Raw genomic sequence first — 19607 nt, forward strand, 5'->3', positions numbered from 1 at the left:
GTACCATTTAGTAAGAAAGTTACCTTTCGGTAACACTTATGTCATATTAACAGTTATGTCATTTTTAATGCAAATATGACATTATTTGACCTAACCCTAACCTAACCCTACCCCTACCCTTACCCCTAACCATAGCCCATAACAAAGACATCTCAAACAATGTCATCTTTGCATTAAAAATTACATACCTGAGGTAATGACACTTAATGACAGTTGTCATAAACATGCATAAAAAACCTTCATATTCATGACATGTGTCATGTCATGATTATGTAGGTGTCATGTCATGATTATGAAGGTGTAATGTCAGTCTTATGCACACCCCCTCAAGTAAAGTGTAACCTACCTTTCTAACTTTATGCAAGTCAACAATTCTTTGGTTTTATTCTTAAGATTATGGGGCAGGCGTGGCCTAATGGTTAGCGAGTCGGATTTGTAACCCAAAGGTTGTGGGTTTGAGTCTCGGGTCTGGCAGGAATTGTCGGTGGGGGGAGTGAATAACCAGTGCTCTCTTCCACCCTCAATACCACAACTGAGGTGAAACCCTTGAGCAAGGCACCGAACCCCCTACTGCTCCCCTGAAATAGTGTATGTACAAATTTTTTGCATACGCTATTTCAGATCTAAATTGTACCAGTTCGGTTTTTACATAGTCTGATTGAGAGACCTAGATGATGTAAATGTAGCTCAGCTTTGTCAACTTCGTCAACTCGTACTAGCTTACTCTCAATTCATACTAACAGCCATTTATGAGCATCATTTATTTATAGCACACCTTTAAGCTAAGTTTTTAAAAACTCACTGTACACTACAGTCTCTGGGCTCACCATGTCTTGGACACTAACATTTTAAGAATTCAGAAAAGATGAATCACTGTCTGGCCAATTATGATTTTGGTATTGAGATCGTGATTTTTCAGTAATACTACAGCATACTGAGTGAGTGTTTTCTTTTGGGATCTGATAGAGTGTTTGGACCCAAAAACATCAGACTTAACAACAGTATTGTTCTACAATTGGCCTCAACGTTGTGCGCTTAATCCGACAGAGAGAGGTGATGTGCAATGTATTTCATCTTTCAAATATTCGATTATGCAATGGTTCATGTATACTTGGCCAAACAAATGAAAACTGTATCTTGACTAAGCAATAACCTGCTGTAGCTTCAACATAACTGCACTTGTAAATGTTTTTATTGATTGGAACCCAATTATCTTTTGGGTAAATCTTCAGCTTAAGGATTCACATATCTTTTCCACCTTTCACTGTGAATGTTCACACTGTGTTTAATAAAGACATGAAAATGTATCACTGTTTGTGTGTTATTCGTTTAACCAAGTCTATTGTTGTGACTAAGGGTTCACTTACTTATCTGATGTTGGCTGATGTGTTTGTAGCAATCATATGAATGATTCAACACACTTCTAGTGTGTGTGTGTGTGTGTTGTACAGGAGGTGGCTCACTCGCGAGCTGACATCGTGACTACTTGTTATCCCATCAGTAGGTTTGACTAAGTGTTGCGTTTGCATGAGCTGAAACATTATTATGACTGTAGGCATGCAAATAGTCAACAGCGCTAATTGTTTGGACACATCTGCTGCCCTAATTTATACGTGCGAGGGATCTGAAGGGATTGAGAGGTCAGTGTTTGTAGCAATAATATGAGTGTTTCAACACACTTCTAGTGTGTGTGTGTGTGTGTTGTACAGGAGGTGGCTCACTCGCGAGCTGACATCGTGACTACTTGTTATCCCATCAGTAGGTTTGACTAAGTGTTGCGTTTGCATGAGCTGAAACATTATTATGACTGTAGGCATGCAAATAGTCAACAGCGCTAATTGTTTGGACACATCTGCTGCCCTAATTTATACGTGCGAGGGATCTGAAGGGATTGAGAGGTCAGTGGCTGTGTGTGGGCTTTAATTGCATTTGCATGTATTTGTGTGTGTGGGAGAGAAGGGTGACTGTGGGCATGTGCTTTGCATGTGTCGAGTGAGTTGTTTGTGTATGAGTTCGTTGTTTGTGTGTGAGGTGTAAGATGGAAGAAAGCAGGCTGAGTCACTGGTGCTGTATTGGTAATAGGTTCTGCTTAAGAGAAAGAAGCTCACCCACTGCCTCAGTATCACAAGCAGCAACAAATATGACGAGAAACCAGCTGGGTATGCAAGAGAGGAGAGAATGATGTGATGCTGTAAGGTGAGGGTGTTTGGATGGAGAGACCAAATGAGGCATGAAGATGACACACTGTTTAATGGCTATTTCAGTGAACAACTGTGATGATGGAGATTGATTGCCTCTTATCGCTGAATTTCCTAGCATACTATAGCTGACTCATATGAACATATTCTCTTTTGCAGTAAACAGTGCAGCTGTAATCATGACTAGAGCAGACTGCTGTCCAAAATTCACAAATAACAGTAGCTCATGATGACTGAGTACAGTATAGATTTTAAATATACAGTAAACAGATTGGTGTTATTGCCCTTCTGTGAGTTTTTTAATGCAGTGTATATTATCACTCCTTATTTTATTGACTTCATAGTCTTATTAACTAACATAAATCTTATTTTATGAGACGTCTGACAAGTCTAGTTTACTTATGATGGATATTGCATCCAGTTTTACACCTCCAATATCTGCCCTTGTCTTCCAATGTCTAACTTGACACCATACTTTAATTTAACTCATTAGAAGTACTGTGAGATAAGAAATAAGACAATAAGAAATATCAGACAACGATATGAATATTCCCAGCTGTCATCTTCAGCTTGGCATACTTTTGCATGCTAAGCTTTGTTTGATTTTCCATTTTGAATCCTGTTTGCAGAAGGTCACATCCTCTCTGGGAGGAGCTCTTTGCCTTGTAGCACAAACTAATGTCTGTAGACCTGAAAATCAGCAGTCTGGATCATGCATATTTGACTTAATTAATTAAATTCAGTTCCACTGTTTTGTTGGTAATGTACATTCCAGAGCTTTCTGAATGCCTGCATGATATATACAGTGTGTGTGTGTGTGTGTGTGTGTGTGTGTGTATATATATATATTAGTTGAATGTGTGCTTAATTTTATTGATGATTTATTAAGTTGGCACCACTCATTATCGTACTGCTCACAACTTCAAGAATATATAAATAGGCACGTACCCCTTTATAACTTTTTGAAATTCATCCTTCCCATACAATAAGTCTCTCTTCTTTATCCACAGTTACATCCAGTGGGGAACTCTGAGCTTCAGTCTAGTTTCATTACGGAAGCAAATTAATCATATTTGCCCTCTTCCATAACTCTAGTATGAACCTTAGCATTGATTGGCATTTTAGCATTGATTGATTGAGCACTCATTCATTCATTCATTCATTCACTGACTTCTGCACAGCCTGCATAAAGATGGCAATAGAATTGAATGACAGTTATAAAGGTTGCATCATCAGTTTGGATAGATCACAGCTGTAGCATTTGGACCAATCAGACACATTTGTTCATTAGATTTAACAAATAATCACAGACCCCGCCCTCACCCAATAAACATACTGGGTGCCAGCATGTCTGGGAATGACCCCAGGCCCCTGGTTACCATGGCAACCAGGACACCTCAGCCAGACCAGATAAACTTTACGACCGAATAGGAAAAACATAATGCCCATAAAAATGGACTCTTCTCTAATTAATTCATAGGAAAACCTTTCTTTGAATGAACACACACATCCTTCAGGTCATTGTGTATGTTGTTACTGTTCTTGTATATTGTCTTTTGTATTGTATACTGTTTTATGCATGCTTATGATAGAACCTCTCGTTCATGTAATCTTACACCATGTTTAGTATCTATGAATTTGTCTTCTGATGATCTAAACGAGAGTGTATATTATATGTTGGTACATAGGCAATATATTAGTGTTCTAAGAATCTTTAGTAGTTTTTGCATCAACACCCAATCGAATTACATATGCAAAATACCATGCTCTGAGACGAGTCGTAAAAGGCAATAAAGGCGATAAAAAGAGGATAAAGGCAAACACATCAACATATAGCCCTTCAGTCTGCAGTTCTGTGAGATTCTGAGAAGATGGGGATGCTGAGCTAGTCTTCTAAGGACACCCTAAGTTCGTGCCAGGCCTCGGCCTTGACTTTCCATTCATCAAAGATCCTAGGATCTCAGCTGATGTCTCTCTTAGTTCTCTCATCCCCTTCATCTGGGAGAAAACTCTCCCAATCACCACTGAGCCAGAATAACATATTTTGGAGTTCATCACCCTTCAAACCCGGAAGGACTTGAAGAACTCCAACACCACCAAACCATCAAAACTTTCATCCGAGACTGCATCCGGACACTCGTTCAACGACCAAGGCAATGTAAGTATCGTACATTTACCTAAACAAAACAGAAGTTTAGTATAAGCGGTAGACCCCATTGTAAAAAGGCACTGATGGTTTTTAACTCGGGTGGTTCTGACTCATTTTCCATAACTGCATTCTCTGGTTTCTCTAATGGCTTCATTGATCCACTTTAGCACCCCTTTTGTATGTCCGCGTGAGTGTATGTATGTTTGTTTGTTAGACTAGTTTGTGTTAGTGTTTAGTTAATAAAACTCTTGTGCACAAATTACATTAGTTTCTGATTCTGCCTTGCAAATTAATGTCCCTTTACGATTTTGATCCTTGCTACTAATGCATTAATACCGTATGAAAGTATTTTCTGTGGCAATGTAAATATCCTTTCCTAGAGTTGATATGAACTTACAGTGAATGTTCGCTGGACGAACAGATTAGTTGAGGGCAATTTAATTATGCCACAGTTACTACTGGCAGCTGATACAAATAATTGTAATGAATTATAATTAATTATTTATATACATTTCCCTTTTGAGCTAATTTGCTACACAGCTCATATCAGCAGAGTGGAAAAATCACTCATCTGTACTTTCTTCACAGAGAAGATAGTTTGTGTGTGTGTTTCTCTGAAAGAAGCAATTTAAAGGCATGGTGTGTGACAGAAAAGTTTTCTTTACTTCCTGTTGATAAGGTGTGGAGGGCTGTTTATTTGACATTTCCTCTCTGCAGCATTTATAACGTATGCTGCCAGACTACAGACAAATGAAGAGAGCAGTCTGGGCCTTCTGCCTTCACATTCCTAATTCTGTTTTAATAATGGAAATTAGATGGAGTACAGCTAGTATTACTTCCCTGTAAGGCATTTCTTTCCAGTTTGTGAGTTCCATCTTTGGTAAACCACTGATCTCATATGATTTTGTTCTCATGGTCATAATGGAAACAACCAAATTAAGACAAAATTATATTCATCTGATGTCAGTTCCAACGTTGAGTCATCTCATCCTTCCAAGATCATGTCATTTCATGTGAAACGATGTTTACTATAGTGTTATAATGGAGATGGCCTGCTGTTAGTCATATTTGATGCATTTATATGAAACATCATAATATGAAATGCCTGTGATACTGGGAGACTGATCAATACCAGAAAATGTACTTAAGGGATTCGGTTTCTTATTTTATGATAAAAATGTAGCACATCTTACATTTTTAAACCCCTTCATGTTTCGTTTTACCAATCTGTTATCCCAGTCCAGGCCTCAGTCAGATACCATTTTTCAAAAAGGACAAACGGGGAAGAAAATGACATCCCAGAGGACCAGATCTGCGGCTGGATGGAGCTCACATCCGCCCAAGATGTTTCATATCTAACTCTCTAGATCTCTAATTCCAAACCATTCTCTATTCTTTAGGGTCTGAAGATATGTTGTCATTACTCTGCGAACTGGGAAATTTTGGGAATGATCAAGTATCTATGTGACTGTTCAAAATTTTCAGGTCCGTGAGATTTTTTTTTATTAATATTTTCTTTCAGCATTATTGATATTTATATTAAGATTTTAATTCAATAATATTTCTATTCAACATTTGATTCAAAAAAGAAAAGAAAAAAGTATCACAGTTTCCCAAAAAATATTAAGTACTATTTTAAAGCTGTCATAAGGATTTTCCACATAGAGGGAAAAAGTGAGAGATTGCTAGTTTTATGGTTTACTTTAAAAAGGAAATACTTAAAAGGATAGATTGCTTTTCATCGTATAGACAAAAACAATCATTAATAACAACACTGAGACTTTTTAATATATATTCTTTTGTGTTATATAGAAGAAAAAAAGCCATACATGTTTGAGTAAATGATGTGTGTGAGTAAATGATGTGTTAGTTTTTTATTTTTGGCTGAACTATCGCTTTTAAGCTAAAAAAACTATTTTCTCAGTCAACTTACAGTGAATTAGTGCTGTACACAATGTGCTAGATGAGCTGCATCATTAAAAGGGGTCATATGTTGAACAACTAATATTTTGTTGATCTTGATCTTGTAAGATAAAAGAGTTGTTTTATGAAAACATACAGTACTGTGACTTTCAAAACTCAAAACTTCCTCCACAGTGAAAAAAAGATAATTCATTTAATTTTAATAAGATATGACCCCCCACATTTACACGTCAACAATGTCAGTGAAGTGTTCAGAATAGAAGCATTTCCTTCTGATGGATTAGACGATATTAGAAAAGATCGACTGAGGTATAATGTCCCTGATCTTTCTTTTGTAGAGGCACATTTCAGCTTGGACTTTTTTGTGAACCTGTCATAATGTTTCACATTTTGTATGTGAAGAACGATTCATCTTAAACACTCAGCAGCAAGAAATTCCAATTTAATTCTAATGGTGAGAGATGGAGTGGAAAGTGGTCATGAAATCTAAATAATGAATGTTTTCGGTGCAAAAAATAAATAAAGAAATAGTTACTAACAGTGGACCTAAGGGAGAAAAAGTATTATAAAACATTATAATATGACCCCTTTAAAGACCTGTTTCTTCCATGGTTACACGAGGAGAGGGAAAAGAATAACAAAATGATAGTATCGTGACCTGGATATCGATATAATATTGTAAAGCCAGGTCCCCTCCCTAGTGGTTACTATGCTGACAGTAAGGGAGAAAAAAAGACATTCACTGAAGCAGCTGTCGGTTCCTTATTACAAATGATATGACTGAAGAAACACTTGTATCATACAGTGAGAAAGATAGAGAGAAAACGTGTTAATGGGAAAAGGATAAAGGAAATGAGTGACAAAAGAGTACATCAAATTTAAAACAGAGAGGGATTAGCTGCATTTTAAAAGCAAATGCAGTGATCCTTGAACCGAACAAGCTGGCAACAAGTTGACAGGTGTGCATACTCTGCTCAAAACCCAGAGTGTGCTACACTAATCACTTGGACATGATGTCTCCTTTGGGTACTTCATCTAAGGGGGAACTTCAGGATCAGTCACCTATGTGAGCGTGCTCTGCTCATAGGGCAGGTAATCAAAGGGAGGTAGAGTGTAATTAGAGAGTCAGATCTGTTTCCTATAAGTCCCAGTCTCTGGAGATTTGACAGACAAGCTGATGACTTCTGCACTGGGCTATAAGGCTCAAGGTTTCCAGCCTCAAGGGCTGAATAATATAGACATTAATTTTACTAAGTTTGTCTTTCAAAACTCCAGAGCTTTAAAATTAAAATAAATTAATATTTCATGAGCCATGAAAAGTATGCAAAATATGACTGACCATGAGTACATTTCTCTGTTTTATTATTTTTTATGACTGTTATGCACTTTCTTTCTTTCTTTTGGTATTCTTTTGTTTTAGAAAAATTATTATTATTATGGCCCCCTTAACCTTTAAATAAAGGTCTTTTGTTCAACCTTATAATGCTTATTTGTTGTAGACTTTTTTTTTCTTTTTTCTTTTTGAGTAATTAGACAAATGATTTTACAGTTTGACTTTTATATGACATTTAATCTCATTGAACTCCTCCACTAAGCAAGGTGACACAACAACTGGCTTCTGGAAGGTGAGTGGAATCTTTAATAGAGATATTTATCTATGTACCAGCCATTTTAATAAACAATTGAGACCGATGATGAATTGCATATTTTGCTACATGGACATACAATAATACTAAAGTGATCAGGATCTATTCAGTGCTGTATTTGTTTCAGATGCATTCATTTTAGTTGGTCAGGTAGTGTTCTGTGTTTCTTTGCTTCCTTTTTATCTGCCTCTCTGTCTGTTTCTGAAAGGCCCTTATTTGCCTCTCTACTTCTTCGGTAGCGCAGTGTGCCTTTGTTTACACACACAAAAAAAAAAAAAACACTGGCCAGCTTAAGCAGCTTTGGCTTTGAAAATGAAGACCAGCCTGCTCTCAAAATCAATATCTACCTAAGCCTTTTCTTTACCACTGGGCCGTTCTGTCAGTAGGAGCCGAGCTCCAATTCAGTCTCTCTCTCTGCACTTCTTATTCACACATTCTCTTTGCATCCCTGATTTTGCCTGGCCTAACTCTTTTATTTTCTCTCAGCCGCCCTTTTTTCACTTGATTTGTGTCTCTTTCAATTTGGTTTATTCCTTCTCTCCTGCACTTTTTTCTTTTACAGAGTCTGACTGTCTATTCCTTCTCTCCCTCTGTCGATTTATTTTCCCAATTCACAGCAGCTTAACAAAAGTGTTTTTGTTTGTTCATTTACATTTAGTATTTAAAACAGTACAATGAATGGACAGTTTGAACTGCAGCTGCTTAGCATCACAGCATTGATCTGATGATCTCTGTAAATAAGAGCAAGTTAGTAGTTTAGACCTGCGCACACTAATTAGGACTTTAATAGAGCAGAAAACAGAGCAGCACAAGCTATGTTTTGTTGTTGTTGCTTATTGACAACCCAAAATGCCTTGGAAAACAAACCCACCATGACCATGAAGAAATAAACAAACAGTTGAATGAACAATTTGTTTAACAAGATCACAGGCTGAGAATGACTGAAGACATTTCTAAGACAAACCTTTTTGATAAACAGGAGAGAACAAGAGTCTGGAACTGTTTAAAATTGGCATGAAACGTAAATTGTCTTTTCTTCCTTATTGTGACATACATTACTAATTCCAAGTGAAACAGACAAATGCACAAATGTAGCTGCTTCTCGAACATGTAAAAATGTGGGGCAGGACTTGATTTCATCTGTCTGGAATTGACTGGATCATTGTCATTACATTTACAGGTTGCTGGAGGGAGGGAATTATTGCCCTGATATTGTTAGATAATCTATAAACATTAGATTATTTTACACAAAAATTACAGATGGGAAACGATATACAGATCATCATGTTCTGGAGTACAGTATCACTCACTGAAGGTTGCTCATTGTTTTTCCTCTGAGAGGATAATTACTTTGATTCAGAGTAACACTCTAGGTGCTGCATGCATGCTTCCTCCTGCACCGTGCTATGTACCTCTTGATGCGAGTAATTAACACTGATTTAATTTACATCTCTAGATTTGTTTGGTGTTGAGTTTATCATGATGTTCATGATGTTTAGTGGAGCTTTTTGGTGGCTAATGTTTCTCATGTTTCAGTGCATTATGAAATAACAATATATTTCAGTAATGGTTGCCCACACATTACATCACCCCTCCCTCTTTTGCTCTTGCTGTGTTGCAAATACTTTACATCACTCTGTGGTTTATATTTGCATTGAACATTAGTGCATGTGCTGAAGCACTGACAGCCCCAATTACAATGCTTCATGTCTGACAAACCCTTTGAGTGATAAATCTGCTATGGCTATGAATGTTGCAAATGTTGGGAGTATAGAAATGGAACTACAGAAATTCACAATGCAAAATATATAAACTGTAAAAAAAATCAGCAGCCTTCTGACATTTGGTAGATACACATATTTGACACATTGAATGTTTTCATTCATTTTGTTCATAAATATTCATAATTTCCTCTACGGGAACCATCAGCAGCTTTTAGGAAAAGATAAGATCATAATGAGATGAGGGCACAAGTTATGTTTAGTGATGTCACTTGAATAGGCCACCTGGCTGACTGACATTTTAACAGTCAACAACTTTCTCTGCTTGGTTCATTATAGAGCTTTTGATTCCATTAAGCGGTGACTGATAGATGAAGATAGGCAAAGCACTGAGATGTGACTCTTTTGTACAAGTATAATATAAAGCAAATAAAAAAATGCAGAATAAATGAAATGTTTATGTTTCAACATTATTTACATTTGGAAATATTTGAAAGTCAGGCAATGTCAAAATGTAAGGCACATTATTCATTTATTCGCTCTAGTTTCCCTCACCCCTTTATGCGATATCTTTTTATTTCTTTTATTTGAATAAAATTCCCAGTCAAAAAAGATTCCTTAGTTTTGTGATCCGATTGGCTTAAATATATATTAGATATGAGTGGATCGCACATAATTGTTACTCTGCAATTCAGACAAACCTCTTTTTCTTCCTCCTCCCCTTTTCCCTCTCTCATCTGTTATTCCCGTCAAGCAGACTGGCAGACGGTGCATTGGCATCCCCTGGTAACATCCTGTGAAATGACTACTGCGTCACAGATGTAATGTGCTAGGAGTCTGTGTGTAACAGAAAGAGAGAAAGGAAGATGAAGTACATTGTATTTGATTGGGATGGAGTGTAGGGGATGCTAGCTCGGGCACAGTCTCTCTCTCTCTCTCTCTTTCTTTCTTTCTTTCTTTCTCTCTGTCAGGTGCAGCTGCTGCAGTCTGGGGATTAGTCTCACTCCAGATCTCCTTGAGTCAAAGTCAGTGAAGGTACCGCAGTACTGTGCCTGTAGCACAGTGCCTCTCTCCCATCACGACACAGCTGAGAATAAAAATTATGTCAGTTATTACTTGTTTCTTTTATTTTATAACCATTTTGGCATTATTACATATCTTTAGTATTGATGGCAAATTTGTGGATTCCATTCCATTGCACATGAAAGAGGGAGCAGAATGAGAAAAGAGAGATAGAGAGAAGAGCATCCCTTTTGAAAAAACAGCATATGTCTACAATGGTATACAAAAAAATAAATTAAAGAAAATTAAACCTATTTAGGAACTGATTTCCATAATGCAAAGTGATGGTAAGACCAGCCAGACTTGAAGGCAAATGCAGCTGGGAGGATCACAAACCTGAGTGGAAAATTTGGTGTCTGAAACTGTAACTCGCACAGACATCCATTGTATGCCAGTGTGGTAAAAGAGTTAGGGAAAAGGGGAAGGATTTCTTTTCCATAAGTACTTTGGCACTCAAGGGTCTCCCTTCAATTTTTTTCTCCTTTAGGGGGAGGGTGACTTGGGTTTGATGTCAAATATTTTATGCTGAAATTGAAATTGAGGGATGAGACTGGGGTCACTTTCTTCATCACAAATGTTTATATATATACACACAGTATACATATATACAGGTGCATCTCAATAAATTAGAATGTCGTGGAAAAGTTCATTTATTTCAGTAATTCAACTCAAATTGTGAAACTTGTGTATTAAATAAATTCAATGCACACAGACTGCAGTAGTTTAAGTCTTTGGTTCTTTTAATTGTGATGATTTTGGCTCACATTTAACAAAAACCCACCAATTCACTATCTCAACAAATTAGAATACTTCATAAGACCAATAAAAAAACATTTTTAGTGAATTGTTGGCCTTCTGGAAAGTATGTTCATTTACTGTACATGTACTCAATACTTGGTAGGGGCTCCTTTTGCTTTAATTACTGCCTCAATTCGGCGTGGCATGGAGGTGATCAGTTTGTGGCACTGCTGAGGTTGTATGGAAGCCCAGGTTTCTTTGACAGTGGCCTTCAGCTCATCTGCATTTTTTGGTCTCTTGTTTCTCATTTTCCTCTTGACAATACCCCATAGATTCTCTATGGGGTTCAGGTCTGGTGAGTTTGCTGGCCAGTCAAGCACACCAACACCATGGTCATTTAACCAACTTTTGGTGCTTTTGGCAGTGTGGGCAGGTGCCAAATCCTGCTGGAAAATGAAATCAGCATCTTCAAAAAGCTGGTCAGCAGAAGGAAGCATGAAATGCTCTAGAATTTATTGGTAAACGGGTGCAGTGACGTTGGTTTTCAAAAAACACAATGGACCAACACCAGCAGATGACATTGCACGAAGAGTCAGATTTTTGTTTGTGGTGTTTTTCACATCTTTTTAGATAACTGGTATCAATCTCAGACAGGTTTGTTCAATAGTTTGCCAAGTCTTCTTAGGTAAATGGACACCCTACTTAAAGAGGCTGTTCCACATTATTAAGCAAGTCAAAGTTCTCATTCAATATGGTGAGGAAGAAATATATTTCTGAAGATGAAAAGTATGAAACCATGCAATGTCTTGCAAAAGGCATCAAAACAAATAATATTTTGCGAAAAGCAAATAGTGATTATTGAACTGTCAAAAGATTTGTGAGTGACTTAGAGCACAGAAGATCTAGGTCAGATAAAGATTTATTAAGGAAAGTTTCTGTCAAACAAATTAATTGTATTGTAATACCAGCTTTAAAAAAGCCCCTGCTGAGCAGCAAACAGGTGTTTGAAGCTACTGGAGTCTCAATATCATCTCCATACAGACTGGAAGTTGTGTGTTAAGCTGCGTTTCAGTCACTGCTAACCAAACCTCACAAAGAGAAACCTCCCCACAGTGGCTGTGGAAACACATTTTCAAACTGTTTAGCACCATGGTATTTATGCAGCATGGGATAGTGTATTGTCCAGCATGAAAATCCTTTTATTTTTCTGTGAGCACTATTATTATTTTATACCACAGCAGAAAATGGTCAGTTATGAACTCCACATATCTTGCAGAAGTCATTTTGACACCCTAAAATGACCTTACATCTCACTTCCTAATATTCCAATCCAAATCATCACCCACCGCCTCCTTGCTGATGTTGCAGTCTCATTGGAATAGGATGGCCATTCATCAACTATCAGAAATCCATTTATCTGGACCATCCATTGTACTGCAGCATTCGTAAGTGAATAAAACTATTTAAAAACAAGTCTTCATGTATTTCTACAGCCACTGTGCATGTTTCTCTTTGTGAGGTTTGGTTAGTGGTGACTGAAACGCAGCTTTACACACAACTGCCAGTCTGCATGGAGAGGATCTTGACACTCCAGTAGCTTCAAACACCTGTTTGCTGCTCAGCAGTGGCTTTTTTTTTTACAGCTGGCATTTATTGAGATGCACCTGTATATATACACTGTGTTCCAAATTATTATGCAAGTGACATATCAATAGGATTTCGGTACAATGAAGAGTCAGATTTTTGTTTGTGGTGTTTTTCACATCTTTTTAGATAACTGGTATCAATCTCAGACAGGTTTGTTCAATAGTTTGCCAAGTCTTCTTAGGTAAATGGACACCCTACTTAAAGAGGCTGTTCCACATTATTAAGCAAGTCAAAGTTCTCATTCAATATGGTGAGGAAGAAATATATTTCTGAAGATGAAAAGTATGAAACCATGCAATGTCTTGCAAAAGGCATCAAAACAAATAATATTTTGCGAAAAGCAAATAGTGATTATTGAACTGTCAAAAGATTTGTGAGTGACTTAGAGCACAGAAGATCTAGGTCAGATAAAGATTTATTAAGGAAAGTTTCTGTCAAACAAATTAATTGTATTGTAATACCAGCTTTAAAAAAGCCCCTGCTGAGCAGCAAACAGGTGTTTGAAGCTACTGGAGTCTCAATATCATCTCCATACAGACTGGAAGTTGTGTGTTAAGCTGCGTTTCAGTCACTGCTAACCAAACCTCACAAAGAGAAACCTCCCCACAGTGGCTGTGGAAACACATTTTCAAACTGTTTAGCACCATGGTATTTATGCAGCATGGGATAGTGTATTGTCCAGCATGAAAATCCTTTTATTTTTCTGTGAGCACTATTATTATTTTATACCACAGCAGAAAATGGTCAGTTATGAACTCCACATATCTTGCAGAAGTCATTTTGACACCCTAAAATGACCTTACATCTCACTTCCTAATATTCCAATCCAAATCATCACCCACCGCCTCCTTGCTGATGTTGCAGTCTCATTGGAATAGGATGGCCATTCATCAACTATCAGAAATCCATTTATCTGGACCATCCATTGTACTGCAGCATTCGTAAGTGAATAAAACTATTTAAAAACAAGTCTTCATGTATTTCTACAGCCACTGTGCATGTTTCTCTTTGTGAGGTTTGGTTAGTGGTGACTGAAACGCAGCTTTACACACAACTGCCAGTCTGCATGGAGAGGATCTTGACACTCCAGTAGCTTCAAACACCTGTTTGCTGCTCAGCAGTGGCTTTTTTTTTTACAGCTGGCATTACAATACAGTTCATTTGTTTGACAGAAACTTTCCTTAAAGGGTTAGTTCACCCAAAAATGAAAATTAGCCCATAAATTACTCACCCTCAAGTCATCCTAGGTGTATATGACTTTCTTCTTTCAGACGAATCCAGTCAGAGTTATTTTAAAAATGGTCTTTGATCTTTCAAGCTGTTTAATGGCATTCAGTGGGTGTTGCAGTGCATCAGTCCAAAAGAAGTTAAATAAAAAGTGCCCATCCATAAAAAAGTGTCTCACACAGCTCCAGGGGTGAACAAAAGGCCTCCTGTAGCGAATCGATGCTTTTTTGTAAGAAAAATATCCATATTCAAAACGTAATAATCTCTTTAATGTAGAGTGAAAAATGACAGGGGAGAGAACTGTCCCACTGCAACTGATAAAGATGCTGAAAAAGATGCATCACACACAATGCTAAACCTGTATGTACTGTATTGGAAACGGAAAGTGGCAAATGATGCGAATGATGTCCTATTAACATTCCTTTCATCAAGGCAATCTGATCCATCAATCTGCATTAGTGTGCTGCCTTAAACCACTGGCTTAACCCAAGGAGACCTCTATCCAACTCTATGTGGAGTCAAGAAGGGAGTCAGTATCTGAATTGATTAAATGCAGAAAGTGGTCTGAATACTGATCATCAGTGCGGTACGACGACAAAGTAAAGTAGGCTGTTTTCAAGTTCAGTTTATGAAGTATAACTTCTAAGAACATCATTATTGAGTACAGGGCTACTGCCCTTTGCTTCTGAACATAATGATGAAGGTTATGTTTTTCAGAGGTGAAAGCTGGTCCTAGATCAACACACAAAGCTAAACAGAGCTCCTGTACTTGAGTGGAAGCTGGTTGCGACCTGGATAGGTGGAAAGAGACCTGGGCCATTTAAGATAAATATAGTCCTTGAAAGCACATTGTGTTCTAGAGGCAATGGGTTTAAAGTAGGTATCCACAGTATTCTCTGAGATGGCTTTGTTAAGACAGCATTACTCTGCAGAACCTTAACTGCAGAATAGAGCTATTAGCGGATTAATGTTTTTGTTGTCTATCGATGCAAGGTGTACATCATTTTAGTTTATAACTTGAGAATTTTCAGTCATTTCTTAAACTTATGTCTGTTGTTACAAACACAAATACATGCTACAAATGAATAACAGACATATACAAATAATATACCTTTAAACTTGATTGGTATTTACTTCTTGGTGTTTACTGAATGATAATATAAAATACTTAATAAAAAATAAAGGTTTTGTAAAACATGCCACTGAGCATATTTTTTGCATTTTTATGGCTTTAACCAGCAGATGTCTTCAATGTGTGACGTTTTTGAGCACTTTGAAACGGTGAATCAATTTGCAAAACAATTGATTCAAAGTTTCAAGACACATTGCTTCTCCAGTCACTACTGTCCTTGAGAAACTGTGGTGGACAATCTGTCACAATAAAAAAAATAAAATTAAGTTGTAAAGCTGGCATTATCTCATTCTAACTTGTTACCTAGTTACAGTAAACAATAACACTAGTACTGATTGATTTCACCCCCCAAACCAGTTAAGCACATACCCCACCCTGTAGACCATTCGAAAGATTTTATTGGTCCTATGGTGATTGCCTACACAATGCTAAAATACTAACCCCTAAAGGCTGGAATACACTACATGATTTTTGCCCCGATTTTACCCCAATTTACAGTGTGGAGAAATTGATGCTTGTTGCCGAAAGTCAGAACCAGTCTGCAGATCTGAGTTGACAGATTTCATAGAAAATCCCGTAGTGTATGATGGTCACAGACTTCAATTTTTTTCGTTTCAGACTATGATTCCATCCAGTCGGAGGACATCAACATGTTTGATATTTTGAGCTGATCTTAAGAAACACACATCATTTTCATTTGTCAAGTGTCTCCTAGCAAAAAGGTGCACGTTTCTGCATGAGTTTGTTGTGATCGAAAAGACTTTAAAGTCTGGTAGTGTTTGATCCTCAGTCGTTTAATGTATGATGGCCAGTTTTCCTCTGTATCTTTGTACAAAGTTGGTAATGCCAAGTGTTTTAAAATCTGTTCAGATTTTAAAAGTCATTTAGTGTATTCCAGCATTAAGTCAGTGGTGCTCAACCAGGGGGCCGGGGCCCACTAGGGTGCCTCGGCAAATTTCCAAGGGGGCCTCAAAATGACTTAAAATGTTTTAAAATAAAACATAATTTAACATAAATGAAAACAACAAAAATAGATATTACTTATTTTAATTCACCCTCAAAGTTTAATTATTTTAATTATAATTACATAATTATTACTTATTTTTATGTACGGACATTCATAATTTCATAATTAAAGACATTCATCATTTCTGGAAATTAAAATAAAAAGGGAGGAGTTTGAGAGCCACTGCCCTAAGCCTAACTTTAACCTTAGTATCACATTCTTATAAATAGCATCCATGATATTTCTGAATTCAGAACTGAATCCATGAAGTTTGAACTTTTCTTGATGCAACTGCATGATCAAATTGACCAATGAAATTGGCTTTGTGGTGGGGTCATTCATGACACAGACGCACTGTGGTTTGCCTCAAAAGTACAATGTGAAAAGAGACCAGCAAGGACAGGGGGAGGTTGGTGGAACTGAACTCGGGTTCAGACAAGTGTGAAAACAGTCAGAGAGGTGAAAAGCCAAGCCAGATGGGGCTGCCAGGTTAATTTGTGATGCCAGCTTTGACCTAACCATTACCTCATTTTCCAAAAGATCTCCTATCACTTCTGCAGGCAAGGATGATATAACCTATAAAGTTTCTTGTTTTAACATGGGTTTAGCAGTGTATATTTTCTATATATAGGCTTTGCACAGGGACAGAAGAGAAACTATCGGCCAGGAAAGAACTGGAGCACCTTGTTCTAAATCCATCTCCCCCATTGTGCAGTCCACTGTTTTCCTTGTGAGGCAGCTCTCAGTGTTTTACATTTTTATGATGCTTTACAGGTGCATTTTTTAATGATAATTTAGCAGTTTGCAATATTAGTAAATGTTATGATTCAGCTAAAAAGCGATAAAGGTTACACAATCTATAACTAAACTAAATCGCTAAAGGGTTTATCCCTCACATACTGTAAACACGTTATACTGAGCTATGCATTCAGTAAGCAAACGCAAAAGTAGTTTGTAAATGCCAAAGGCTTCTCCACTGTGGATAGCCTACTTTTGTTTCATATGTAAAGGCCAGTTAATGGTTAATATCTACCGGATATATTAATCAGATTCAGAGGCAATCTTGACACAAGTTTGAGCTGTGCCGGTTTGACAAGCTCACAGATGACGCGCTCGGAGGCACCTCGACAGCTTCCTTCATCCGCGACAAACTGCTCACCGTGTATTCTCCTCCTGACACGGAAATTAGGTTGGCGCAGTTCTCGATTACGGCGGTTTGGCTTTTTCATACACACACCGACAACGTGAGCAGCCTTTCTGTTCTCTCAGGTAACGCGAGCCAATAAGCGCTCGCGGACAGTGCCCAAACACGCGAGCTCACGGAAAAAGAGGCGGGAACCTCGCGCACCTTCAGAGGACGCGCACGCACACCGCTCGAGCACACACGGAGCAGCAGCTTCACGGGCTCAAACCGGCGGATTGCAGAAGGGGCAGGTGGACGTCTGCGCAGGCTACCACCACCTCCGCTTGGCGGTCTGAAAACACCTCGGTGGAAATTTGGCCACTTCTCATAGTCCGTCCGTGATCTCGGTGTCATTTGTCACAAATACATGCCGTTCAAGTGCTCGTAGTAAACAGTTCCTCAAGATGGAAAACGCCCACACTAAATCTGCATCAGAAGTTTTAGCAAACTTCGGTGTGAACGAAAACACTGGACTCACGCTGGAACAAGTGAAAATTAATTCCGAAAGATATGGACCAAACGGTGAGTAAGCTCTCATGTATTTACCTGGCTGTTTCTAAGTGTTTACTCGTGCCGGTGGAGTCGAACATAGAGCACGCGTTCCCTGCAGCGGAAGAAAGTCATTCTTTACAATCGGGTGCCTCGTAGGCTTTTATCGCGCTTAAATCTTAAGAAATAGGAGAAGAGCAGTTTCCAGCTTGGTTCGGTCCACAGTGAAGTACATTGCTGATGAGATCTCTGAAATGATGGATTGTGATGCTGCAGCCTCTAAGTTTTGGACTTTTACTGAGAGTAACCTTGACTCATAAGCACATATGATGCTTTGTTAAAAGCTTGTGCTATGCATAAGTCTGACTATGAGGGAAAATGTCTTATTTCTTCATGCCATGGATAGTTTGTATAATAATGTAAAAGCTAATGTATAGGCCTATACATGAAGTCGTATCTGTCCAGCCTTGCTCTCTTTTATGACATGGGACATTATGACCAACGAGACCGGCATTTTCCATTCATCCTCTTTTATGACCCTTAGTTTGAATTCAGGCAAATCCAAAGGGATTTGCGCTCTCTGTAATGTAGAAAACCTTCTTGAGGTGGCTTGCAGGACTGAGATGCAAGTGTCCACGTCCTGCAGGATTTCAAACACCCCTCATTTTGAGCCACAAGCTCACACACTCATTGAGCCGCAGATGTTTTTGGCTCAAAGGCATGTGCAGGGAATAGCCTTCCCTTTGAAAAGGAAATATTGTTTCAAGAGATAAAGAGCTAGATAATGTACCAGTGTCCAGCATTATGGAACTTGAGAAACCTGTTTTCTACTTCCTCTGTGAGACAAAATGTTCACGTAGAAACAGTGCGCGTCAGGTTACGTTGCCCTACTACTGTTTGTTTCAGAGGACACTTAAAAAGAGCTATTTTTTGTTACGTAAGACTGTACTGTACTAAAGTATTCTGTTGTGTTTCATTAAGTAATGTGAGTTGCTCTGAAGAATAGTGGCACAAGCTGTGAATCTAATAAGATAACAATCATTACATTTCCATGTTATAATGATGAGGAGAATATATTTGCATTTTCTTTAAACCATACTGTTTTTTTTCTGTCATATGAAGTGACACTGGAAGCTTTATTCGTTCGCTTCACAGCTGTGCATCTCATGATTTATTTTGGAGGGTCGAGTAATTGAGAGCATTGTATAATGACATGAACAAGCATGACAAAGTGTGTTTGTCCCATATGGTTTGATTAGGGATGCTCCGATCCGCCTTTTTTGCCTCTGATACCGATTCCGATACCTAGGGTTCGGTATTAGCCGATACCGATCCGATACCAGTGAAGTTTTTTTTCCCCCATTGAAATAAATGTAGAATTTATATATCTCTGTGTGTGGAACTGATAATCATTCTTTCACAATCTACTAGATACAGACAACTTCATTATAAAGAAAAATCTAATAAATATGAAAAAATATAGGCC

The 19607-nt window shown here is 37.9% G+C and overlaps 1 protein-coding gene across 4 annotated transcripts in view; it reads left to right on the top strand.

Moving 5' to 3' along the window:
- Positions 1-17588: 17588 nt before the first annotated feature.
- Positions 17589-19607, top strand: part of LOC107587360 (sarcoplasmic/endoplasmic reticulum calcium ATPase 1-like) — an 82935-nt gene continuing 80916 nt past the window's right edge. For all 4 annotated transcript variants that reach the window (XM_016275120.1, XM_016275121.1, XM_016275119.1 and 1 more), the window contains exon 1: positions 17589-18154. In XM_016275120.1, the coding sequence (XP_016130606.1) occupies positions 18037-18154 (118 nt within the window). In that variant the 5' untranslated portion in view covers positions 17589-18036. The remainder of the gene's footprint in view (positions 18155-19607) is intronic.

The sequence above is a fragment of the Sinocyclocheilus grahami genome, unplaced genomic scaffold, assembly GCF_001515645.1.
Source record: "Sinocyclocheilus grahami isolate Dianchi unplaced genomic scaffold, SAMN03320097.WGS_v1.1 scaffold92.1, whole genome shotgun sequence".
In the NCBI taxonomy this organism is placed as follows: Eukaryota; Metazoa; Chordata; class Actinopteri; order Cypriniformes; family Cyprinidae; genus Sinocyclocheilus; species Sinocyclocheilus grahami.